The sequence below is a fragment of the Myxocyprinus asiaticus genome, chromosome 18 (genome assembly GCF_019703515.2).
Source record: "Myxocyprinus asiaticus isolate MX2 ecotype Aquarium Trade chromosome 18, UBuf_Myxa_2, whole genome shotgun sequence".
NCBI classification, from domain to species: Eukaryota; Metazoa; Chordata; class Actinopteri; order Cypriniformes; family Catostomidae; genus Myxocyprinus; species Myxocyprinus asiaticus.
In genome coordinates this window covers 13,310,350-13,338,146 of record NC_059361.1, presented here as the reverse complement: position 1 = coordinate 13,338,146, position 27,797 = coordinate 13,310,350, and the positions used below count along the sequence as shown (strand labels likewise).

Here is a 27,797-nt window from a genome sequence, read left to right as displayed (position 1 = left end):
TCATTATTTCCATGCCTTAGTTGGATCGTTCAATCAATTTGGTTTGGAGAGGGATGAATAAGTGTCAGTCAAGTTAAGAACTCAGTGTACCTCTGAGATTTAGTTGAGCTAATCTAATTTGCTAAACCACAAACTGACCATATATTAGTCATTTTACAAAAGAAAAGAATAATAAAAAAAGATATTGGTTACACTTTGTAATATATTTAAACTATTATGTAACATGTCATATAATTAATTTCATTAATATGTAATTGACAAATAGGCCTATTATGTAATCCTTAACCAATCATTAGTTCGTGTACATTCAAATATGAATTAATTTTTTAATAAACTATGATCGGTTCAGGTTTATAGAATGTATTTTTGTTAATGACATATTAATGAAAATAATGAAAGCTATTATAATTTTTTATTTGTTTACTAATTTATTAATAGGAGTGACTATTTGCACTAGATGTAAATAGCACCTGCCACACAGCACGGCTATTTGCACTCCAACAGACTGGCGGAAAAACCGAAACTGAAGACAAACTGCGCCCCTAGTGGCGTTGCAGTGGTGTGGGATGTAACAACAATGTGAATGTGCTTTTTTAGTGTGGATGACCCGGGTTCGATTCTGCATTTTGTCCCACTTTTTCCCATTCTGTTTCCTGTCTTCACACTTAATATTTCCTTTAATACTACTTATAATAATAAATAAAAATTAATATGAAGGTTGATTTCCTCGCAGTGATTTGTAGGTCGTGAAGTTGAGAGAAAGGTTTGATTCTGGTCAAATTAATCATGGTTTTACTATAGTAATATTATTATTTTTTTGCTTTTTTTTTTGTTTTTTGTTTTTTTGTTTTGCTTTTTTTTTTTTTTTTGCGGAAGCCATAGTTTTAATGCAATTAACCATGGTATTACTATAGTAATTTTTTTTTTTATATTGTAACCATGTTTAATTATGTGGTTACTATGATTTTACTACAAAATACCATGGTGATACTATGGTTACTGTAGTAAAACCATGGTTAATTTTTGTAAGGGAAGTTTAGGGTTAGGTTTAGGGATAGGGGTTGCTGTAGGGTGTCTTTGGGACTCTAAATAAACATGCTGCAGTGATGCCCCTATACTGTTTGTTAGTATTTAGGAGAATTATGAGTGCAAATAGCCTCTGCCTTTATTAATATACTTTATTTTACAAATCAATGCTGTTTTTTGAAACTTGTTGTTATGACTTATTATGGTGTGTGTGTGTGTGTGTGTGTGTGTGTGTGTGTGTGCGTGCGTGCGTGCGTGCGTGCGTGACCCAGATACACGAGTGTGTGAATCAAGATCTCAGGTGTGTGGGCCGGGTCGCTGTATTGACCTGCCAGGTGGCCGACACACCTGTGTGTGCAACACTGGATATATACTCAACCCTCAACAAGGCTACTGCCAAGGTATGACACTCGTGTGTTGCTTTATGACTACAAACATTATAAATACACAACTTAAAGTCTTAATGTTTTTAATCTACACTACTGGTCAAAAGTTTTGAAACACTTACTCATTCTTTATTATAATTTTTTTTCCACATTTTAGAATAATATTAAAGTCATCAAAACTATGGAATAACTTAAATGGAACTATGGGAATTATGTTGTGACTAAACAAAATCCAAAATAAATCAAAACTGTGTTACAATTTAGCATCTTCAAAGTAGTCACCCTTTGCCTAGAATTTGGAGACATGTACTCTTGACATTTTCTCAACCAACTTCTTGAGGTATCACCCTGGGATGCTTTTTAAACAGTGTTGAAGGAGTTCCAATCTATGTTGGACACTTGTTGGCTGCTTTTCTTTATTATTTGGTCCAAGTCATCAATTTCAAAAACGTTTTTGTTTTTTTAATTAAATTTTAGTTTTATAATGAAATAAATTAATATGGTGGCACAATTATATTTTTGTCTACAAAACTAATTTCAAACATTTAAGCATACGCCTTCAGATCAAAGGATTTTTAAGATCATGGGAAACATTTCAGTCAAGTGTTTCAAAACTTTTGACCGGTAGTGTACATTGCAGGCTTTCAACTTAAGGTTGATTCCTAATAGAAAATTACATAAAAATTTGGTGTTTTATATATATATAATTAATTAAGTGTTTTATATATAAAATCAATTAAGAAATCCATAAAAAAGCTGAAGGTTTTCAAAACATGTCTTCAAAATCCAGATATTACATGTTCCGTTCCACTCCAAATCTCCTGCCTTTTTCAACGCTTTATTTTTAAAAAGTCTTCCAAAGTGTTACCACTCACCAGTATTTGGCATTGTGGAAGAACTAATTTTTCTCTCTTTGGTGCTTCCAAAGTTTTTAAAGGTCAAAGGTCAGGGTTTTAATGATTTTATTTAAAACGGCTTACAAATGAGGAAAAGCACAAGCAATGTATTATACAAGGAGGCAACAATTTTAGCAGTACCACAATACCTAATTGGTGGAAAGCAATGATCAAACCTTGTCATCTTTCTCTCTCTCTTTCACACACACTCAGACATAAATGAGTGCCTGTTAACACCCAGGCCGTGCTCTGTGGGACAGTGTGAGAATACAGCAGGCAGTTTCCGCTGTGTGTGCCCATCAGGATACCAGACCAACTCACAGCAGACACAGTGTATCGGTCAGACACTTTCTATTCTTTCAATACACTGACTCACCACCAGTGTGATTTTTGCACAATATAATTTAGCACTTTTTTTATTGTCTATTGTATTGTTATCTTGTTTACCAGTAACAATGTCTAAACATCATTAAAACAAGACGTTTACTTGAAAGCACAATTACATAAGATTTTAAGTCTTGTTTTTAGAGAAATCTAACAAAATGTAGTAAGGTTTAATCCTAAAACAAGAAAGAATTATTTGCCAGTGGCGTAAGAAAAATAAACTTGTTTTACCTTTGAATAAAGTATGGATATTTTGATAAGACAAACATACTTAAATAAAAAACTTAAAAAAAACGTAATACTTAAGTAAAAATGTTTTTTAATATATAATTATTTAATATTTTAATATATAAAATAAATAAAAAAAATAAAATAAAATAATATATATTAGAATTATGAAAATTAGACCTTGTGGAATAATTATAGAATTACATTTAGATAGTTTTACTGCAAAACAAGTCAAAAATACTATCTAAATATAATTCTATAATTATTCCACAAGGTCTAATTTTCATAATTCTAATATATATTATTTTATTTTATTTTTATTTATTTATTTTTTTACTTAGTTTTTCTGCAAAACAAGCAAAAAATGCAAAGTAAAAAAAAATAAAAATTTTATTAGAATTATGAAAATTAGACCTTGTGGAATAATTATAGAAATATATTTAGATAGTTTTACTGCAAAACAAGTCAGAAATACAAAGAAAAAAATAGAATTATGAAAATTAGACCTTTTGGAATGATTATAGGATTATATTTAGATAGTATTTTGTCTTGTTTTGCAGTAAAACTAAGTTTTGTGCGTGGTGAGTTGTACCAAAATCTTTCTCGCAAGTCAATCCACTGTCAGCCATCTTTGGAATGCTCTCGGGAGGCTATTTCCAGTAATGCCAGTGCAGCTCCTATACTTGAATGGAGAAAGACCAAAATCTCAAAAATGGTCGGTCAAGATTACGATCAAAGAACATATTTCAAATCAGCAATAAAATCTGATAATACTGGTATCATAAATTGTGCTTTTTTACCTCATAATACGCTAAAAAACGCAATTTTCATGTAGCTAATGCGCATGCGCGTTCTAGAGTTGATTGGCAACAGTCAACTGATGTAGACAGGAAATCCCGCCTTACAGTTAAAAGAGCCAATCACATTTTAGATACAGACATCACCTGTCAATCAATTCTAGAACACGCATGCGCATTAGCTATACAAGCCAGAGAAATTGAATTTTTTTGCGTAATATGAAGTAAAGAAGCACAATTTATGATACCAGTATTGTCAGATTTTATTGCTGATTTGAAATATGTACTTTGATCGTAATCTTGACCAACCATTTTTGAGATTTTAGTCTTTCTCCATTCAAGTAGATAGGAGCTGCACTGGCATGAGTGGAAATAGAAAAAAAGTTTTTTATTGGAATTATGAAAATGAGGCTTTGTGGAATAATTATAGAATTATCTTACATCATTTTTAAAGTGTCATAAAACAGTTATGCAACGTGTGTATGGTGCAATTAGTCTTTATCTCTGAGATCAAGTAGATAAATGTAATTGCTTCCACAGATGTTGATGAGTGCCGTCAGGTGCCCAATTCCTGTATTAACGGCCGATGTGAAAACACACTTGGCAGCTTCAGGTGTGTGTGTAGAATTGGATTCGAGCTACAGGAGAACACTTGTATAGGTAATTAATTAAACAATTTCACCCATAATGCTTGCTTAATTTTTAGTTTGCTTTGTACAGTACATTATAGAACTTGATTTAAATATGATGTGTTTTCTATCTCCTCTGAATATTAGGATTTATAAGAATGAATTCAGATTCATTTTATGTGGTATTTTATTTTATTTTTTTAAGACAAAGATGAGTGTGTTGACCCTCTTCGGTGCAATGACCAGGAGTGTGTGAACACTCAGGGGTCATATAGGTGTGTTTCCTGTAAGCCTGGCTTTGATCTACTCAATGGACAGTGCTCAGGTAATAGATATTAGCAATATCTATTGATTGAATGTAAATATGATTTTCAGTATTATAGATGTAACAGTTCCAAGGTTAAGAATGTCTTTATCTCTTTCAGATATTGATGAATGTCGTCAGACACCTTCCCCCTGTTCAGAGGGCAGCTGTGAGAACACACAAGGCAGTTACAGATGTGCCTGCCGAACCGGATACAGACCCCAGGCCAACACCTGTGTGGGTAAGAAGAAAAGAATTGCATAGAATGTGTCTATTCTTGTTACTTTTATGTGTTGTGAATTAATGTAAAGTATGTAAAGATGTATAATTTTGTGATGTGTTTGTGGCCTCCTTGTTAATCATATAAAATAAATTACATATTAAAAAGCTTGCTGATGATGTTTTTTATTATTATTATTATTATTAAGTTATTTTAATTAAAAATGTGTTAATGAAAATATGAAAAAAATAATATTAATCTTTTATGTGTTTAATATGTGTTTTAATTAATAAATATTAAATTAATAAACATTATTTTAAATATTTGAATATTTGGTTAAAGTATGGTCTGTTACAATTTGACATTTTTGTTTTTCATTTTGCGCATTATCGTCAACTAAACTATGTTTTTGATCCAAATTATAGGACTAAACTGACCAGAAATTAATGACAGTGATATGGCAAAATACTGACTTAATTGAAAGAATATTTTGATTGAAAGACTTAAAATAAAAACTGATTGTAAAAATTAAAGCTAATGGCTGGATGTATAAATTGCAGATGTGGATGAGTGTGATGACCCATTGAAGTGTTCTGGTCAGGAGTGTGTGAACTCTCAGGGTTCGTACAGGTGTGAGTCGTGCAGACCTGGCTTCAGTCTTGTCAATGGAAGATGCTCAGGTAACTATTTAAAAGCCTTCAAATAATCAGCAAGTGAAATTATGACTGTGAAATGCATACAGAACATGATAACAAGATATATATTCGGTTCAGATGTTGATGAATGTCGCCAGACACCACCTCCTTGTTCAAACGGTCAGTGTGAGAACACACCTGGCAGCTTCAGGTGTGAGTGCAGAACTGGATACAAGCTGCAGGGCACCACCTGCAGAGGTACTGTTTTTCACACAAAACCACCTGTGATCTGTGTAATGAGAGTGACAAGATCTGTGTCTGGTTTGATTTTCATGTATCTCATGTGTATGTGTGTGTTCATGTGGTCACATGTTTCAGATGTGAACGAGTGTGAAGATCCATCTCAATGTCCCGGTCAGGAGTGTGTGAACTCTCAGGGATCTTATAGGTGTGTTTCCTGCAGGCCTGGATTTGGCCTTAAAAACGGAGCATGCTCAGGTAACTACAATACTGCTACTCTTAAATTCAGAAGAATAAAAAAAATGGAGCCAAATAAGCCATTTGTTTCTTGATTTCCCCCAAAAGTGTAAACTCTGTAGCTCTTGCCACTTTCAACATTGTTCTGTTTGTTTTTCGCTTTGAAGGATTTTGAAAGGGTTAATGTCTTTATTTCGTCTCTACTGTAATTCTCTCTACATAGGAATAAGCCAATCATCTCTTGCTCAGTTACAAATGGTTCTGAATGCTGCTGCCAGGCTCTTGACAGGTGTACGCAAACGTGAACATATTACCATATTTTAGTTTCTCTGCACTGGTTAACGATTCATTACAAATTGTAATCCTTGTAATCTGATTTACTGTCTGTACACCATCTGTGAGATCGATCAGGTCCTCAGATCAAAGACTTCTAACTGTTCCTAAATCTAGATTGAAACCGAGAGGTGATCATGCTTTTGCGGTAGTTGCTTCCAAGCTCTAGAACGACCTGCCTGTTTTTATTAGAACTGGCTCAACAGTATACAATTTCAAACCAAAGTTAAAAACTCATCTCTTTTCTCTAGCGTATAATCAATCCTAGATATATTGTGATGTTTAAACCTTCTATTGTGTCTGGGTCATTTTTGACCCGGGAGAGTTATAGTAGATAATAATTTTTAAATACCACATAGTTTTTAGTATGGTAACCAAACGTTGTGACTTTGTCAAGACTATCAAAATACACATAATAACATTTTTTGATTTTTTTTTTTTTTTTAATACAGTTGTTTAAGAGATGGTAACATTTAAAAAACAAAAAAACCCTTTTGCATTCGCGGGTCAGTTTTGTACAGTTGTTTTGATGATGTTTAGTTGAAAAAGAATAAGTTTCATAACTTTTGACCACCAAGTTGTATTGAGCAGTTATTAGTAATAGGAAATTCATTTAAATTACTAGAAATGATCACATTATATGTTCATATAAATTGTATATTATGTTATATTTGGATAAAATTTCACAGAAATGTTGATAAAAAAGATGTCTTCACATGTATAACACTGGTTTTGCTGAAGTTAATGTATATTTTGAAATGTCAAATAAACACTACATTTTATTATTTAAAAAAAATGGCATATTAATTAATAACTTTAATATATTTGACAGTTAACATGCCATTCTTTTTACATAAATGAACAGTTAAGAACTTATTAATGACAATATATTATTAGATGAAAACCATCGGGTTATGAGCTTGAATTACACCAGGTCAAAAGTTGCCCGCAAATGCAAAAGGAGTTCACAGATTCTGAACGCAATAGGAGGGTTAATGTATTTTGTACTTTATTTTGTTTTGAATAGCTATTTTTATATTGTTTATATAATAATAAATTGACATTGACATTGTTTCAGTGGCCCGACATAGCAACATGAGCGTGAGTTTGGGTCGACACTACCTATTTGACCAACCAATGGCAGACAGATACAAAGTGTTTTTCGGAACATAGTATTCTCGTCATTATTTTTGCAATTCTGTTCGGTGCCACTATTGCTGCTGAAATTACACTCTTATTGCTGCTGCTACTGCACAATTAGCCATACACACTGTAAGACATGCTGCATCGAGCTTGTAAGACATGCTGTTGCAAAAGTAGACATACATACCATCCACATAGAGCAGATCTAGACAAGTGGTGAAGGGGAAGAGGAGGGTTTCAGTGACTAAAACTCTCATAGCGCACTGTAAATTCACCAACAACTGAGGCAATTTAAATGCTAGACAAATCAGAAGTTTGCTAGTTGATTGGCTAGCATTACATGTCAAAGGACCCATCAGCTTGCGCAATATGCTTCATGGCTGGGCTTAAAGAAATATTCTGGTTTCAATGCAAGTTAAGCTTAATGAGAGCATTTGTGGCATAATGTTGATTACCACAAAAATAATTTTGACTCGTTTCTCCTTTACTTTAAAAGTAGCAAAAATCGAGTTGACAGTGAGGCACTTACAATGGAAGTGAATGGGGCCAATTTTGGGATGTTTTAAAGGCAGAGATTTGAAGCTTATAATTTTATAAAAGCACTTACATTAACACTTTTGTTAAAACTTGTGTATTATGCTGTAAAGTTGTTTAAATCTTCATTTTTGCGACTGGGTTTACATTGATTACAGCATTGCGTCATCATGGCAACTAAGTTATATATTTAGATAATGCTTTACACAGAAAGGGTTAGTAAACAATTTTTTATCACATTAAATCATGTTAACACACACATTGTTTATGTCTTGTGGCTATAATTTTGGAACAATGAGTATTTTAATGTTTATTGACTGGCCCCATTCATTTTCATTGGAAGTACCATGTAAAGCAATCAACCACCTTTAGCTGGTTTTTATATTTCCAGCATGGATGTTGAACTCATTTTTATTGTTTTAGATATTGATGAGTGCCGTCAGACTCCTGCACTGTGTGCTAATGGACGCTGTGAGAATACCTTGGGTAGTTACAGCTGTGTGTGTCGGTCTGGATTCAGACTGGACGGAAACCTCTGCATAGGTATGTGCATCACATAACCTGATATGAGCTGTTGTATGACATCAAACTTTCTAAAACTTAATATTTCAATGCTGTTGTTTAGATTTCAGCCTCAAATGTAATTTGAAAATGCTCCATTTATGAAATTCTAGGAAATGTATTTTCCTGTTCTAGATGTGAACGAGTGTGAGAATGAACAGTGCCCAGGGAAAGCGTGTGTTAACTTGGTCGGTTCATTCAAGTGTGTCTCCTGCCAGCCGGGCTTTGAGGTTCTTAATGGCTATTGTCAAGGTATTTGTATACTCTTCAAGAATGTACAGATTAATTACTTAAAGTTGTCTCTGCACATTAAATTAAGCAAGCAAAGCTATCGGTTATCGTTATCGGCTAAATAACCCTTGTGTCATTTCCAAAATCTAAAAACTTTTTAGTTGATACTTAACGATTGTTAGTGCATTTTAAAATGAATATTATGTAAAATAAGTGCATTTAGTTTCAGCAATTGTTTCATTTTTATCTCATTAAAATGGCATTTTGTATACTGTATATCGCATTATATCAGCAATCGGCCACCCTGCTCTCCAGGGTGAAAACATTACAAAAAAATAACACACTTCATATTCAAGAATCTGGTCATTCTGCACATCGTTTTTATTATGAAGTTAAATGTGAGTCAGATGGGTTTGTCTCACTTTTCAGACATAGACGAATGTAGCCAAAATCACACACGCTGCACTAATGGCCAATGCAAGAACACTCCAGGCAGCTTTAGGTGTGTGTGTGATGCAGGCTTTCGGCTTGAGGACAGCGCTTGCACAGGTAAGAGAGCATACATCATTTTATGATGTCTTTAAACTCATTTAACAGCATTTACACAAGCTTTATATCTTTTCTGTTTTTATTAGACATTGATGAATGTTTGGACCAACTGCAGTGTCCCGGTCAGCAGTGCGTCAATTCTCCTGGCTCGTACAAGTGTGTTCCTTGCAGGGATGGCCACAGCATGCAGAATGGACGCTGCACAGGTTAGATGACTGCTGTGTGCATTTTCCATTCCCCTTTTGGATTTATAACTAGTAGCACCTAATAAACAAGTAAAAAAAACTAATAATTTTTTAGACTAAATTGATATCCACATATGTGGACAGTGAGACATGTGAAACTTTAAATAATACCAAGCTATAAAAAGTCTGATTTATTTTGCATCAAATGGTTTATTATGTTCCCAGGAGTGTTGGTTATTCATGTTTTTGAGATGCTACAGACATGACATCAGAAATTAGCATAAATCATTCTGATTCAAAGTATTGGCCAGCATCATCCAATCAATGCCAACCTTGTTAAAATAAAATTATACATGATAAATTCTGAATCTACTCTATGTACTGATTATCATTGTCCCATGTCTGCCAAACATGTTGAGTGGTTCAAACATCATCTGCAGCCTGAAACTGAACTTTAAAAAGGAAGTTTAGATTAAAAGCACTTAGCTGTATAGAGAGCTATAGGATGCTCCCTTGCTCCCTATTTAGTGAATGACTTAACCTCCAGTGTGCTGTTTACTCTAATCTTTTGACTCAAACAGGTTTCAATGTAAAAACGTTATTAGGTTTCTTACCAGATGTAGTTTTGTTGGCGTTTCAACCAAACACAAACTCCTCTGCAATCGCCGCCATGTTGTTTTGTCACATGAAGTTTAACCCTTTACTGACATCACAGAGTCTCCTGAACTGAGAACAGTCAGTTTAAATTAATGAAATTATGCGTTGCATATAGCAAAGCCACAATACAACGTCCACACATTTGGACGTGGGGTCACAAAAGGTTAAAGCATAAATCGAACAAAATGTAGAGAGGTTTATTCTTGACATAAGGAAAAAAAAAATAGCATTTTGGGGTAATGGGGTAAGAAAGATAAATGTAAACATAATGTGAGATAAATGTAATCCGAGATGTATTCCCTGGAAAAAGTCTTAATATCTTTCATCTTTTTTTTCCAATGTTGCCTTAAGGAGATATATCTTGTTTTAAAGTGGTAGTTTACCCAAAAAGTAAGATGATGTCATCATTTATTCACCCTCATGTTGTTCTAAACCTGTATGACTTTCTTTTTTTTTCCATGGAACACAAAGGAATTATTTATTGTACAATGTTCAGGCTGCTCTTTTCCATACAATGAAAGTGAATGGTGACCATGGCTGTCAAGCAAGATTTTCAAGATTTTCAGATAACTTCAGTCTTTTCCATAAACAAATCTAGTATATGGTTTCAGAAGTCTCTGAATATATCACGTGAGTAATAAGGACTTTTTTTATTATGCTTTCATGGAGCTTTTTGTCTTTTTTCGAACTTGACAGCCTCTGACTCCCATCTGCTTTCATTGTTTGGAAGAAAACTGCCCAGACATTCTGCAAAACATCTCCTTTTGTGTTCCACAGAAGAAATAAAGTCATACAGGTTTGGAACAACAAAAGGGTGGGTAATGATGACAGAATTTTCATTTATGGGGTGAACTATCACTTCATGGATTTTTAGATCATTTTACTGGAGGAAAGATAAAAATACTTATTAAGTAAAATATTTTTCTGCAGTGTTCAAGTCATGACCCTCTTGCCATGGAATAAAGGATGTACAGAAGAAAGTTGGCTTTGGCAAACGAACGGCATCTAATGTGTGTCAGTACAACAGAGCTTTATGCCTCCAGGGAGAGACTCTTTGTTTCTCTGTCTCTCCTCATCTCTCTCTTTTCCTTCCTCCCTCTGTCTCTCCATGAAGAGCGGAGTGTGAAGGGGGCATATGGCCTGCAGATGGCAAGACTCAAATCTCAGCCACATGTTTGGGCACAATTATCTATTTCCGTCTTAAGTTTCTGTTTGCATCATGCGGACAATGAGAGAGAGTGAGAAAGCAAATAAAAAAGGGGTCAGAGGAGGGCGGAGGGGAAGAAGACTCAAAACATCTGTCTCAAAACCTTTCAAAGACAGCTATACTTATATAAAGCCTTAAATGTAAGCTCTTGTTGCATATGTATTTTACAACAAAATAATTGGAGGTATAACAGAGACTGGTGTGATTTCTGAGTACACCTATTTCAGTGATATCTATCAGAGAGTAGGGACAGTTTTTGTGTGCTTTTCCCAAACAAAACGTACAATACCTCTATGGGTTATATTTGTATGATCATGGCAATCAAACAGTTGTTGCAGTCACTGTAATTGCAGTTCAGATGAAACTCAAAAGTTAAGTCCTGGTTGGAAGAAGTGATGTTATAGTGTTTTTTTTTTTTTTTTTAAATCCTGTCATCATTTACTCACAGTCATGTTCCATTGCTGCCCCCTGTCTGCCATTTTTCACTTGTATCTTTTACTTTCATTGTTTGGACAAAAGAGGCAATTCAAATGAATGGGGACTGAGGCCACGTCCACACTAATCCATTTAAGTTTGAAACTTCCGTTTTCAGTTTCCTAACATAATTGTTTTCCTAACTGTGCAGTTATGGAGTGTTTTTGAAAGTCTGTTTTCAGTGTGAATGAGATGTGTATACATAGCAAAAACATTAGCGTGCATGTGGCCTGAATCTAACATTCTGCCTAGCATCTACTTTTGTGTTCCACGGAAAAACAAATGTCATATGGGTTTGGAACATCATGAGGGTGAGTAAATGATTACAGAATTTTCATTTTTAGTTGAACTGTCACTTTTAAATCACTCACTGCCCAATGTTAAGCTTTTTACCTTTTTAAATGTTCTAATGGACAGACATTGTTACAGCGCTTCTTGTTTTTTCTCTCTTCAGATATTGATGAATGTCTTAGCACTCAGATATGTGGGTCGCAGAGTCTGTGTGTGAACACAGATGGGTCCTATCGCTGTGACTGCTTACCAGGATACCGGGCAGCTGGTGCCCGTCGCCAATGCCGAGGTCAGAGAGAGTTCAAAGAATATACGTAAGGGATCATGTACAGTCGGTTGTTCATTATCTAAAAAAAAACCCTGACAGGACTACGGAAGCCCTGAACCGCAAGGTGTTTTAGTGCCTTCCTGAGCCTATGTCCTACAAATATTTTTTTACTATCAAAAAACTTTTTCTCTTTCTAAAAATGTTGTATAACACTCAAACAAGAATGTTTTGCAAATGTTAATCATGGAAAGAAACATGTTAGGCAGTCTACTAACACATGATATCTGAATATTCCTTAGGTTACATACTGTATGTTTCAAATGGCATTTGGGAGTTATTTCTGGTTGTTTGATGTGATACAACAAACTCATAAAAAATTTATTTTAGAGGGAGGAAAAAAGTTTTTTAGATATAAAAAAAATGTGTAGCTCAGGAAGGCACAAATTGAAACCTAGTAAAAAAAAATAAAAAAATAAAACAAATTCACAGTGCGGTTCAGGGATTCCGTACCTGACACAGAGCAGAAGGGTCTTTTATCACACTGAAAGACTTTATTTTTGTGATAATGACTGACTGATTGTACATGATCTCACTTATTACATGGCTGCTTGCCAAAAAAAAAAAAAAATGAACATGAAATATTTATTTGAGTTGAAATATCAACTTAGCTTACGTTGACCAATCAGAATTAAGTATTCCAGAGAGCCATGTAATAAGTATCTGTAATTCATGTGGTCTAATTAAGTATATGTGCATCTATGTAATCATAAACAGCATTTTTTCAAATGTATTTGTGTAATTATATGAGTTTCCTAATATCCTGCATGTGAGAAACCATTAATGTACCACATTTTACTCTCTCCAGGTTTAAACCTGTAACATTATCCTTATCAGGCTGCTTAGAATATGATGTAATGTGTTATTTTCAGATTTGAATGCATGATCTGTCTGACTCCGAGTTTGTTTTTCAACAAATTTCTCCCACTTTACCATTCTGTCATCATTCTGGCTCAGACATTAACGAGTGTCTGGAAGGGGATTTCTGTTTTCCAAGCGGTGAGTGTGTGAACACAGACGGCTCTTATAAGTGTGTTTGCGCACAAGGCTACAAAAGCAGCATTAATGGGACGTCCTGCCAAGGTATGACACTACATGTAATATATAGCCAACATCAGACTACATGGTTTTGTTTTTCTGAATTTCTCGATTGTCTTTAGGGATTTGTTTCAAAAGAAAGGGTTTTTTCCTCTAAAATAAAATGATTCTATTTACAAAAGCACATTACTCAAAAGCCTGAAGTCAACTTGAACATTTCTCTTTTCAATAAGTCTATTATACACCCATGTAAATAAAATCAAGATGCACAATAATCACACAGTATCCAAAATTGCATAAATATGTCCTCACTCATACATGTACAATACATGCAACCTGTTCTTATAAAGTATTGAATGAATTGCATGATTTTTATGAATTTCCATTGTTAAAATTGTTTTTAAAAGGATAGTTCACCCAAAAATGTTAATTCTGTCATCACTTACTGGCCATAATGTTGTTTTAAACATGAATGACTTTCGGTTTTCTGTTAAACACATAAGTATACATTTCGAAGAATGTTAATGCTGCTCTATTCCATTCAATGAAAGCATACAGTGACTATAGCTGTGTAATAAACAGACCAAAATGTAAGTTGTTATTCACTAAAAATAACACTCTGTTGTGTTACAAGACACACAAGAACCAATTCCATTTGAAATCATCGATGGTCAGACCTGGCGCAGTGAAGATTTTCTGTAAATTACGACTTTAATTTCGGTCTATTCCTCATGCAAAGCTACCATATGGACTACTATGTAAAGGAAAATGTACAGTCAGCCTCCGCTCCAGTCCTGATCAACTGGTTGACTGTAGATTATCTGCTTATTACATGACTACTAACCAAATAAATGTAAAAGATTTTTTTACATGAAATATTGATTTACAGTGAAATTATGTTATTATGTGAGAAGAAAGAAATTGCTGAACAGCTGATTTGCATCTCCGGTTTGCGTCTGAGTTCTGGTGGTGTTTATTTTGTGAAAATGACTGACTGCTCATTATCTTCTTATTACAAGACTACTTTTCAAATAAATAAATAAATGGACATGAAACATTGAAATGAGTTGAAATTATTTTACTAGGTTGTAGAGATTTCAATGATGCGAAAAGAATCACCGGATGCACACATATCATACGGCTAGTTGGCGCCATTGACCAATCAGAATCGAGTATTCCACAGCCTTGTTATAGAATACTTTAATGTTGCTTTTTGTGTTTTTTGGCATTTTGAACCCTACTCACTATATGCCTTCATTGTTTGTTTAAGAGCAGCATGAGTTTTCAGTAATCAGGTTTTGACTTATTTTACATCGTTGTTTAAGAAATTGCATTACACACATGGAGACTCCACAAGTTAATGTCAGTTATTCAGTCTTCATGTTTTAGTACGTTCATCTCAATCTGCATTATACATGCAGATTTGAATCCTCCATCATTACAGCAAAGGACGGCACATTGTCAGGAATGCAAATGTTTCACTGATGACTTGTGCTTCGGATGATGTCATGCTGGTTTGTGTGTTACCAGATGTTGATGAGTGCGCACAAGAGGGAGTTTGCCAGGATGGCCGCTGCACCAATACAGAAGGCTCATTCCTGTGCCATTGCCAAACTGGCTTTACTACCAACCCAGAGAAAACAGCCTGTCTGGGTACAAACTTACACTGTCAATCACAAATATGGCAAAAAAAAAAAAATAAAGTGCATAGTGAATCAAGTACCAAATCAATGCAAACAGCAAATGAACAAAAAGAAAATCAAAATGCAGTTACATTACTAAACATGTTTACACCACCGAGTCTATGGGTGGGAACCCATCCTTTAAAATTTTGTCCCAGGCCTCATGAATCAATGATTCTTACAATGGCCCTGTAGAGAGTACCCAAATACAAAAGTACTCTGAACTGTGACAAAATCTCCACTAGATTGAAGCATGTTTGAATGTGTGGGGTGGTACTTAATTCAAGCTCTTATTTTTCTCCAGATGTAAATGAGTGTGAGGACTCAGAAGGGGCAGTGTGTGGATCACAACGCTGTGAGAACACCATTGGCTCTTTCCGCTGTGTGACATCCTGTGAGCCTGGATACCACATCACTGCCACGGGAGAGTGTGTGGGTAAGCTTTTGAGCGCAAAAATAAAGTACACAAAAGAAAGAACATACTTTTGCTGTGGTTAATTTTGTGTGCCAAATTGAATTAAATAATAATACATGTAAAAATCGAACAATTAAATCATAAAAAATATATAACTCAATATGAATACATTATACATACAGTATATATACTTATATAATACCTAACAACACAAAAAGTTATCAAATACCTCAAATCAAAATCCTTCAAAAAATGTCTATTTCTCCCAATATATATACATTTTACATCTGCATTTTGTTATTTAATACTTTAAGTAGGCATACAAGTTTTCTTAAAATGATTATACCTACATATTGGCAACCTGTGCTGTCTATCATAGGTTAACAGCTCATATTATGTAATTATATAGTGTGTAGATACATACATACCCTGTATATACAGTATGTGCAGAGTGAAAATTAATTCTTACTCTCTCACAGACATCAATGAGTGTGCCAATGAGACAGTGTGTGGACAGCACACCTTCTGTCAGAATTTGATTGGCACATATCAGTGTTTCTGTGACCAGGGCTACGAGTCCACAGGCGATGGGCAGGCTTGTGTTGGTGAGTCACACTAACACACACATGCACACTGTCAAACTCTATCAATATCTGCAGAACAGCTGCCCAACATGCAAAATGTATTCTTATAAACTTTGTTTTTTTTCTCTCTCTCTCTTCAAACCCTCTCTCTTTTTGTTTTATGTTTCTCTCTGTCTCATTCTTTTAAGATATAAATGAGTGTGAGACGATGCAGGGTGTGTGTGGATCTGCACGCTGCTGGAATGTAGAGGGATCTTTCACATGCGAGTGTGAGAATGGACTGGAGGAATTTGAGCCGCACTCAGGGCAGTGTGTGAACAGAGTGAGCTCAGGTAATGATCAGTTTCACTGCTGCCCTTTAGTGTTTGTATGGTCAGTTTAGATGTATTCAAGTTGTGGAACTGAGTAGGCATAGTTAATCTGGGCGGTCACGTGTTTAAAGAATAGTTCACTCAAAAACTAAAATTCTCTCATCATTTACTCACCCTTATTCCATCTCAGATGTGTATGACTTTCTTTCTTCTGCAGAACACAAACAAAGATTTTTAGAAGAATATCTCAGTTCTGTAGGTCCTTTCAATGGAAGTGAATGGTACGGAGACATTTGAAGCTCCGAAAATTATATAGGCAGCATAAAAGTAATCCATAGGACTCCAGTGGTTTAATATACTGTATGTCTTCTGAAGCGTTGCAATCACTTTGGGTGGGAAATAGATCAATATTTTGAATCCTTTTTTACTATAAATCTCCACTTTCACTTTCAGAATGTACAAGAATGTGAAAGTGGAGATTTATAGTAAAAAAGTACTTAAATATTGATCTGTTTCTCACCCACACCTATTATATTGCTTAAGTAGACATGGATTTAACCAGATGAGTCATATGGATTATTTTTAGGCTGCCTTTATGTGATTTTTGGAGCTTGAAAGGTCTGGTCACCATTCACTTGCACTGTATGGACCTACAGAGCTGTTTGTCTTCTTCAGAAGAAAGAATGTCATACACATCTGGGATGGTATGAGGGTGAGGAAATGATGAGTGAATTTTCATTTTTGGGTGAACTATACCTTTAACCCTCTGTGGTCTGAGGGTGTTTTGGGCCCTGGAGAAGTTTTGACATGCCTTGACATTTGTGCATTTTTCAGTTGCTTAAAAACATAATACAGCAAAAACAGTGATATTGTGAAATATTTTTACAATTTAAAATAACTTTTCTATTTGAATATATTGTAAAATGAAATTTATTCCTGTGATCAAAGCTGAATTTTCAGCATCATTACTGCAGTCTTCAGTGTCACATGATCCTTCAGAAATCATGCTAATGTGCTGATTTTCTAATATGGGCATATTTACAGCACATTTTACACATTTACACCCGAACAGATATTTGCAAGCACAAGCGTCATTGATGATAATGAGGCAGCATAAACACTAGTTAAAATATAATCTAAATATTCATATTATTTTTATATCATATTACATATCATACAGCATTCAATTTAAATACCTGCTTTAGCCGAAACAACATTTAAATGTAACTAAAACTTGCCTATTAGGACATTCAAATTTCAATACTTTGAATACTGGCTGGCAAGTCTGGAAATGTTCCAACTAGTAAAATATGTACATGTTTATATAAAATAGCATGTCAACTAATGTAAGTAAAGACTTATTCATCCGAAATTGTATCCTCGGCTGGATCAAGTCACTCTTCAAATGTTCATCGTCGGAGTCCCGCTCTTCTTCTGAGGAAAATGTGAACACTTCGTCAGTATCCAGGACCATCTGTAGAGCTTCCTCACCTGTGTAGCGTGCCATCTTCCAAACGCGCAGGAAAGTGAATGAATCTGATGATGAACTTGATGTTTTTTTAAGGGACTGTTGGGGCGTTTACCATTTGCATTGATCGCCTCAGTACATTACCATATGAATAGCGCGCTCTGCTGGTGGGTGTGATCACATTAGCGATAATTAGCTGAGCCAGGAGAAACTGTTCATCGCTTTGTTTCATACAGATTACATTGCAGGAGAATATTTGTTTTAAATTTGAATTGTTTTATTTAAAAGTAGACATTTTAAGCTTTCTTTAGACATATGTTTCATGTTTGTGTGATAAGTATTCGCGGAGTTTCAGTTAATTTTTTTGACGTGTTTCAGAAAGATGCTCGCGGAGACAGAGACGGTTGAAAGCGCACCCTGTTTATTTTCTTTATTTTACAAAAGCACAAGGTTTTGTTGTTATTGTGAGTGTACACAAATAAAAGTAGACCCTTTATAGTCTCTAATGATGTATTACGCTTATCTGTATGCCCAAAAATGACAGAGTATTTTAAGTTGTTTCCGCTGTTATGAGGAAAAAATCCAGCAGGACGCGCCGACGTGTCCGTCGACCCCTGAAGGTTAATAGGATTCAAGGATTTTGGACACAACAGTTTTTGCAGCCTTCTTTACAGTTTTATTATCTTTTTTTTTTTAAGTTTAAAAGAGATTTTGTACTTCAGGATTGATGTGCATGGATTTATCGCAGGTCAACTGGGTCAGTCTGGTGGATCCTCATCTTCCTCAGGTGGCCGTGGTTCTGGTGGGTCCTCTGGGTCAGGATCTGGCTCTCTGCCACAGGCTCGGCCTGGAGAACTGAGAGAGTGTTACTACGGCATCTCTCAGCCATACTCATGCAAGATATTGGATCAGAACACCACACTACAGGAGTGCTGCTGTACTGTTGGACAGGGCTGGGGCCTCCTCTGCCAGTATGATATCTGCCCTGAGGCCGGAACAGGTGAAAGCACACACACACACACACACACACACACATTTACTTGCATTACTATATAGATAGGGACTTACAGTACCATAGACTTCTATTGCTTTTATATAAAGCTAATTGTAAGGACTATAGACTAACCCTAAACCTAAAGGAAAGTTTTTTGCATTTTTATAACTTTGAAAAGCAGTATTTTGTCCCCAAACTATAGCTAAGTATGTACACATACACATCAACATACAGAAGAAGTTCTTGTAGAGCTTTTGCTATTTGCACTTTTTCACTGTCATCAGCTCATATCATCGATAACTCTTTCCTTTTAGTGGAATTCCAATCATTGTGTCCCAATGGAAGGGGGTATGTTACCACAGAAACGGGAGCATTCAGCTACAAGGGTAACAAATATGCACAGACAAACACACAGACTCTGTTCACACTCACAAAATCGTCCCATAAATCTCTTTCTGTGTTTGTTCTTTCTAATCTGAGTGTGGTTGACCTCCAAATAGATGTGGATGAGTGTAAGCTGTTTGATCTAGAGGTGTGTAAGGGTGGAGTGTGTGTCAACAACATTCCTGGATATGCCTGTTACTGCTCCAATGGATTCTACTTTGAAGTAGAGCTGCTGGAGTGCATTGGTCAGTCTTCAAAGTTATTATCATTGATCACTACCAGTTTCCTAGAAAAATAGAAATTGAAATTGTGATATATAAAAACATGTATGTTAGAGGATTAAAGTATCCTGTCATTAACATTATAATGCTGACATTATTGGAATCAGAGTCAAGTTTATTTCTCTCTCTCTTTCTGTAGATAATAATGAATGTGACAGTGAGCATGCTTGTCCGGATGGTACGTGTGTAAATACACTGGGCACGTTTTACTGTACGTGTGAGCCCCCTCTAGTGTTGGATGACACACAGCGCAACTGCATCAATGCAAGTGGCAATACTGAGGGTAAGAGATGCAGGAAAACACACAGGGTCTAAAACTGACAATTTGCCATTTCTGTCAATGGCTGGTGAATTGAGAAAATATACTGGCCATGAAACTGTATGATATATATATATATATATATATATATATATATATATATATATATATATATATATAGCTCCCATTTAGATGAGCTGGTTTGAGAATTTCTGTAACTGCTGATCTCCTGGGATTTTCACATATAACAGTCTCTAGAATTTACTCCGAATGGTGCCAAAAACAAATATTATCCAGTGAGCGGCAGTTCTGTGGACGGAAACACCTTGTTTATGAGAGAGGTCAATAGAAGATGGCCAGACTGGTTTGAACTGACAAAGTCTACAGTAACTCAGATAACCACTCTGTACAATTGTGGTGAGAAGAATATCATCTCAGAATGCTATACTGAGATGTGGGGTGGCTCTATTTTGGCGGCACGTGGGGGACCTACACAATATTAGGCAGGTGGTTTTAATATCGTGGCTGATCGGTGTATGTTAATGGGAAGTTTTAGGAACATTCACTAATCGTACAGAGGTCTGTTCTTTGCTCCCCAAAGTGATAAGGGTCAATTTTGCACAACATTGTGGTGCAGTCTAAAGCACTTTAGGGTGTCAAAGAGGAAGAGGAGATGAGGATGATAAGCCAAAATGTGCGATATTGGCCGGTTTGTTGTTACCTTTGTTGTCACCAACTACTTGGCCGTTCACACTATTTAGTGTAATTTATTTATTTATGAGTTCATTTATCTATTTTATGCATGTATTATTATTTTTAATTGTTGATTAATATGCGGATATAGAAACCTTAAAAGTAGATGATAGTAAATTCTCATTGTATGATGCTTAAAGTGAAATCATAAATAAAATTAACTGTTTTAAGTCGTATTAAGTGCATTGAGTGTAATTTCGCGATTGTCCTGCAGGTAGCTGCATAAGTCTGTTGCCTTACGATGTTCTTAGCGCTCTACGGTTACTCCTGAGCACTCGTAAATCAACAACCATTTTCAAGTACTACTTAAGTTACGATGGCTTTGGGAAATGGGCTGCAAAACTAAGATGAATCGTAAGATGGATTCTACAATTTAATTAGTCAGGCTGGTCAATTGGTTGGTTTTAGAGGGGTTTGGGGCACTTCAGCGGGTCAGGTTAGAAACTAGCAGAGCACCAGCTTTGCCAGGCTAGAAAACCAGCTTAATCCAGCTAAGATCAGCTATCCAGCTTAGGTTGGTTTTAGCTGGGTTTTTTTATTTAAAAAAATAAAAAATAATTATTTCAGCAGGGTTATAGGTATTTTTATTTATTGTATTTGTGTATTTTAATTTATTGATGTGCTTTTTGTCTTGTTTTGTCTTTTTCACAGATGAAAACTTAAATTTCTGTTGGCGTCACGTCACTGCTAGTCTGGTGTGTCAGAGTCCTTTGTTAGGAGCTCAGTTGACCTTCACTGAGTGCTGCTGTTTGTATGGAGAGGCTTGGGGTCTACAATGTGCTCTCTGCCCTCGCAGAGACGAAGGTACATACACACACAGTTTCTTTCCTCTGATTACTCTTCACTGCTGGAAAATCCATTTTAAGATTGTAGCCGTGGTTTGTACAGTACATTATGGCTTGTTTATAGCTGGTCATTAGCTGATCCAAGCTGGTCGTGCTCAATTCACCATTTTGGACCAGCAACAAACTAACTACCAGCTGGTCATACCAGTTTTAGGTGATTGTAGTTATGTGTTTAAACTAGCTAGAAACCCGCTACCATCTTAAGCTAGATTTTCCCGCAGGTTTTATCTCTGTCATGATGTCATTAATGTGTTGTTTACTCCTGATTAGAGGCCTTTGAGGCTCTGTGTAATGAGCTGGGTCCTCCTCCTTACTCACCTCGGTATTATGAGCCAGGGCCTGGGAGAGGAGGATACCTCCCACCTTACACCCCCCCTGAGTATACCGAACCCCTGCCTGGACGCCCAGATTACCTCCCTACTGACTATGATGACTACAGCCCTGGGGGAGCAGGTGGAAGGAGGTCTGGGCTGAGATCCAGACCACCCACATCATATGGACTACCAGACTCCCCCTACAGACGGCCAGCCGCAGGGTATGCATTTTCACAGTTGTTTAATGGACTCATTATTTATACCAGAATGCTATGTTCCAAAGCCTAGTGAGGCAATGGAATCTCATAAAGTTACATCTAATCAGTTTACACAAATAAAACAAGACTTGTATTTCACATAGACAACTAATATTGGCATTATGTTCATGCTATTTAGCCAGACGGGAACTGGCTATCCCAGCTGAGCCTGGTTTCTCCCAAGGTTATTTTTCTCCATAAATTATCATCTTATGGAGTTTTGTATTAGTTGAGTTGAGTTAGTAAACGATGCATGTACTTTAACAGCTAATAACATAGCACATACACTACTGGTCAACAGTTTTGAAACACTTGACTGAAATGTTTCTCTGATCTTAAAAACCTTTTGATCTGAAGGCGTATGCTTAAATGTATGAAATTAGTTTTGTAGACAAAAATATAATTGTGCCACCATATTAATTTATTTCATTATAAAACTAAAATGTAATTAAAAAAAAAAAGTTTTGAAATTGATGACTTGGACCAAATAATAAAGAAAAGCAGCCAATAAGTGCCCAACATAGATGGGAACTCCTTCAATACTGTTTAAAATGCATCCCAGGGTGATACCTCAAGAAGTTGGCTGAGAAAATGCCAAGAGTAAATGTCTGCAAATTCTAGGTAAAGATGCTAAAATATAACACAGTTTTGATTTATTTTGTATTTTGTTTAGTCACAACATAATTCCCATAGTTCCATTTATGTTATTCCATAGTTTTGATGACTTTACTATTATTCTAAAATGTGAAAGAAAAAAAAATTAGAATAAAGTATGAGTACGTGTTTCAAAACTTTTGACTGGTAGTGTACAAAAATTGGTAAAATAGTACATTTTTAATTACGTAGATTTTTATTATTCACTATATTATATAGGGGTGGGTGGAAATATTGATTTTCCGATGCATCACAATCTTCATTTTAACGATCTCAATATCGATTCTTCACCTTGTGCAACCCCACGTCCACATGAGTGGACACTGTATTTTAGCTTCACTATATGCAACGCATAATTTAATTTAATTTAAACCGACTGAGTTCAGGAGACTCTGTGCTATCAGTAAAGGTTTCAATATTGACGCACGGAGTCATGTGACCAAACAACATGGCGTCGATCATAGCTGTTTTTGTGTTTGTTTTTGGTATCTGGTAAGAAACCTAATTAAGTTTTTACATCGAACCCTGCTTGAGTCAAAAGATTAGAGTCTCTAGTTCCATCCGATATGCCATTTTTAAAATTTGAGCGATTTATCGTGAAATGGCACACTGTTAAACACAAAGACAACGTACATGGACTGTGTGCTCAGTTTCATATAAAATATCCTATATTCACTGTGCATTATCACATTGAGAATGAATGGATGCATCCAAAAACTGGGAAAAGTTGCTTTCAGAGGCTGTATATGGAGTTAGAATGAAAATAAGGGGCATTTCAAACTGTACTGAGACCAGTGCAGACAGAAAGCACACTGGAGGATAATTCATTCTAAATATGGAGCAAATGAGCATCCTATAGCTCTCTATTAGCTAAGTGCATTCACTACTAACATCCAGTCAAAAGTTCAGTTTCAGGCTTCAGATGATGTTTTGACAATTTAATATGTTTGGCAGACATGGGACAATGGTAATCAGTACATACATTCAGAATTTAGAATTTAATTTTAACATGGTTGGCAGTGATTGGTAATGCTGGCCATAACTTTGAATCAGAATAATTATGCTAATTTCTGATGTCATGTCTGTAACATCTCAAAAACATGAATAAACAACACTTCTGGAAACATAATAAACAATTTAAAGCTGCACTACGTAACGTGCTCTCTAGCGATATCTGTGGTTGAAACTTAAAGAGCACCTATTATGGTTTTTAAATGTGTCTAATTTTGTTTTAAAGGTCTCATACAATAGATTTGCATGCATCCAAGGTCAAAAAACACTTTAATTTGCTCATAATTTAAATTGCAGCATTACCTTTTTTTTCCCAGTGTCAAAAATGACTCGTTCAGTGATCCGTTCTAAAGGATTCATTCTAAACTCCTCCTCTCAGAGAGCATACTCTGCTCTGATTGGTCAGATGTTCCAGTCTGTTGTGATTGGTCTACCACTGTGTAGTGTAGTGTTTGAGGGATGGACAAAGCTGTTCACGAGCAGCCAATGAAGACCAGAGGCAGGTTTTTTTGTTACCAAATTACGTAGGTTAGTACAGGAAGTAAGTCTGGAATTACTAACGACTCGTTTCAGGTGTTCATAATTGGTTCATTCTTTTGGAAGTCAATAACTCCATTTGTCGTGCACTTTGATTTTTGAAACTTTGCAGACTTTTTTACATTCACAAACAGCTATATAACACACTACATGAAAGGTGATATTTGAAAAACCATAATAGGTGCTCTTTAAAATTGCAAGCAATTTGCGCAATAATACGTTTCGTCAGTCGTGTTCTGGCACTGCTCTTCTGGCGGATGAATCTCCCAATTTGAGCTTACCTTGACATCACCTGTGTGTGATCATGACTGGAGCCGGAGTCATAACGTGCAATTTTTTTATGTTGATACTATGTTATATGATTAAACATTTGAAACGGAAATATTACTTGCTTTAATAAGATAAACAACACTCTTATTTACATATTTGATTGAATTTTACACTTAAATCGCTTTTCTGACACTACACTGAAAGCACTTTAAAATAGAGAACAGGGGACTCTCCTCAGCCACCACCAGTATATCTTAATATGATTATGCAAGTGTTTTATCTACTATTAATGTTTGAATTGTACTACAATTTTCAATTTAAGAGGTTAAACTCATGATATGGCTGATATGACTTCTAGTTCAATAGAAGACTTTATTATTTTTATCCTATATTGTCCAGCCTCTCTTACTACAATAGCATGTCTATGCAATGCACATAATAACACTGTAAACTAAAAACATAAAACGAGGATTCAGTAATGATGGGGATAAAGTATACTTTATTAAATGTATAAATAATATGCTTAAATATGCAATATAACAATTACAAGAAGTCAATTTTAGTAGTCATACACTTAACCGGACAGCGTAGATACATCGCAGTCGGTTAACACACGAGTAATTAATAAAAGCATGACAAGCAATATAAGCTTCAGCAACCTTACCAGAAAACATATCCAAGCATTATAGCAGGTAAACAACTTTGCCAAACAGATAACAGATAAACATTCATCTAGACTGCAATGATGCTGTCCTGAACTGTGTGTTACTGAACTGAGCTGAACAGCGTGTTCATTTCTCCAGCCGGAACATGAGACAGCCGGTACTTCTTTCCTGTGTGTGCAGACATGACGCAAGGATGAACGTCATAAACCAGCGATTTCACGCAAAATCGAACCCCACAGCTCAAAATACAAATCATTTTTATAGGCTTACATTAGTGAATCAGGGTAAGGTAAGGACATTGTTTTGAACACTGATTTTTGATGTACTCAATTAATAATGGCAATTTGTTCATTTTTAACCAAAAAATCAGCTTTAATAAAAAGTACAAAAAAATCTTACTTAGTCCAGCTGTCCATATATGTGGACATCAATTTCTAGGAAAACTATTTGGTCTAAAATAAATAAATATATATATATATATATATATATATATATATATATATATATATATATATATATATATATATATATATTTAATGTTATTTTTTTGCATGTTTGTTTGGGGCTACTGGTTAAAAATCAAAAAGGGGAATGGAAAATGCACACAGCAGTCGTGCTTGGGTCTCAGGAGGTTAAATCCCAAGATTTATCTTTCACTTTATTTGCAACCCTCCACAACAATGAGAGGAAATCTCTAAAATGTTTACATTTGACTCACCAGTAATCGTGTAGTATAGTGGTGGAGTATACATCAGCGAGATCCTTTCACTGAATTTTGAGAGTAAAAGTTGTTGTTCCACGTGTCCAAAGACAAGATCCACGCGACCCATTTGTCATTGAATAATGTCTCTTTTTTAATACCCTTTCTGTTCTCTACAACCAGTTGCTGATCAAAAACAACAAAAAAGAAACATTTAATTCTAATCATGCATGGCATAGATGAGATAAAGCTGTATGAGTCTTCTCTCGTTAACGTGCGCTCATCTACAGATGCTCTTTACAGAAATGCTGGTTTTGTTAAAGAGACAGTACCTATTTTAGCATATGTTCAACAAATCAATGTAAATACTTGTAAATAGTACAAATTATGCAGTTAAACAATAAACATGTATCAAAAAATGATATATTAAATATAATAACTTATTTGTTGATTAAATACGTGGATTTGTTCATTTGTAAAAAGCCAAAATGTGACCAAAATGATGAAAAACTAATCAAATATAATTAGCTAAATTTATATTTTCATAATGTACCTTGTTAGAAGGTCCCCTGTATAATTAACAGCATTAGCTGGGAGAGAATTTCTTTCATATGTTAGCAAAAGGGACATTATAACTCAAATATAACCATATAAATCGAATCGTATCAGGAAATCTGTATCAATACCTACCCAAATATTATAGTTATTGACTATTTTTATTGATACTTTTCAGTATTTATTTAATTAGATTTATACCAGAGACATCATGTATATATACTGTATGAATAGAATGGAAGTCCCGCCTTTTATTTCAAAGAGTCAGTAAATGTTTTGATAGAGATATAACCTGACAGATTGCCTCTCGTTAAAGGATACATACAAAACAAGGTATCTTAGGGGCCGTTCACGTCAAATGCATCCTTGTGCTAAAAAAAGCTAGAGGCAGTGCTACCAATAGAGCAGAATCCAGCTGTCTTGAGGCATATTTTGAACAGTTCATGTTCTTTTTGACATGGTGACTAAAAAACACTGCGCTTCTGTGCAAGATGCTGAAAAAAACAGCAAGACTTGGGTCAAAACACATCAAAGACGTCAATCTAGTGCATGTTTATATTGAAAAACAATTTTAAAAAAGTGCGGATAGACGCAAAAACACATTCAGTGTGAACGGACACTTAAAAGACAGCATGTTTTTGCCATTGGAACAATACTAATAACCTTGTCTGTGATCAAATTGTGTATAATCATACTAATCAGTGCAACGTATTTCCAATAGAAGTCGTTATTATGAGGAGGAGGATTATGAAACTGCCCCCGGTCCTCCTTTTGGTGTCCCGGATCCTCGCAGTGAGCGAGCATTTGAGGCGCGACCCCTGCCAGCCCGCCCAGAGGGACTCCCGCTAAGCTTGGCCCCCCTCCCTGATAACTCCCCCTACAGCGAAGGTGAGGAGGAGGAGACATGGAGAGCCCCGCCCCCATTTCCAATCTTTCCCGACAGACGAGAGGGGCCACAGAGAGTTTATGAGCGTGAGTTCAGACCTGGATAACACAAAATATAATATCTAGGCATTAAAACCTTGATTGTCATTATGTCTGTTTAATTTTGTGTGTTTCAGGAAGGTACGAACCATATGGAAGTCTGAGTTCAGAAGAGTGTGGCATCCTCCAGGGTTGTGAGAATGGTCGCTGTATCCGTGTTGCGGAAGGTTACACCTGTGATTGTTATGATGGTTATCAGCTCGACATCACCACAATGAATTGCACAGGTAAGACTGCTGTCAGTTTTCAGTTTTGGTTTTAATGTACTGTATTGTCGTTACAGTTATGTGTACATCTGGATTTCCAAAGCATTCCAAAGAAAAAAGACTAAATGTACAGTGTAACAAAGATATAAGGGACTTTA

General features: G+C 35.5%; 1 protein-coding gene across 3 annotated transcripts in view; it reads left to right on the top strand.

Annotated features, from left to right (window-relative positions):
* Positions 1 to 27,797, top strand: part of LOC127455984 (latent-transforming growth factor beta-binding protein 4-like) — a 117,370-nt gene that overhangs the window by 85,982 nt on the left and 3,591 nt on the right. For all 3 annotated transcript variants that reach the window (XM_051724224.1, XM_051724223.1, XM_051724222.1), the window contains 26 exons: positions 1,299 to 1,427; positions 2,522 to 2,647; positions 4,258 to 4,377; positions 4,552 to 4,671; positions 4,772 to 4,891; positions 5,431 to 5,550; positions 5,644 to 5,763; positions 5,884 to 6,003; positions 8,416 to 8,535; positions 8,689 to 8,805; positions 9,214 to 9,333; positions 9,420 to 9,539; positions 12,311 to 12,436; positions 13,430 to 13,555; positions 15,041 to 15,163; positions 15,497 to 15,628; positions 16,087 to 16,212; positions 16,380 to 16,523; positions 18,719 to 18,970; positions 19,279 to 19,350; positions 19,465 to 19,593; positions 19,769 to 19,912; positions 21,293 to 21,445; positions 21,757 to 22,021; positions 27,171 to 27,421; positions 27,511 to 27,660. In XM_051724224.1, the coding sequence (XP_051580184.1) occupies positions 1,299 to 1,427; positions 2,522 to 2,647; positions 4,258 to 4,377; positions 4,552 to 4,671; positions 4,772 to 4,891; positions 5,431 to 5,550; positions 5,644 to 5,763; positions 5,884 to 6,003; positions 8,416 to 8,535; positions 8,689 to 8,805; positions 9,214 to 9,333; positions 9,420 to 9,539; positions 12,311 to 12,436; positions 13,430 to 13,555; positions 15,041 to 15,163; positions 15,497 to 15,628; positions 16,087 to 16,212; positions 16,380 to 16,523; positions 18,719 to 18,970; positions 19,279 to 19,350; positions 19,465 to 19,593; positions 19,769 to 19,912; positions 21,293 to 21,445; positions 21,757 to 22,021; positions 27,171 to 27,421; positions 27,511 to 27,660 (3,645 nt within the window). The remainder of the gene's footprint in view (positions 1 to 1,298; positions 1,428 to 2,521; positions 2,648 to 4,257; positions 4,378 to 4,551; positions 4,672 to 4,771; positions 4,892 to 5,430; positions 5,551 to 5,643; positions 5,764 to 5,883; positions 6,004 to 8,415; positions 8,536 to 8,688; positions 8,806 to 9,213; positions 9,334 to 9,419; positions 9,540 to 12,310; positions 12,437 to 13,429; positions 13,556 to 15,040; positions 15,164 to 15,496; positions 15,629 to 16,086; positions 16,213 to 16,379; positions 16,524 to 18,718; positions 18,971 to 19,278; positions 19,351 to 19,464; positions 19,594 to 19,768; positions 19,913 to 21,292; positions 21,446 to 21,756; positions 22,022 to 27,170; positions 27,422 to 27,510; positions 27,661 to 27,797) is intronic.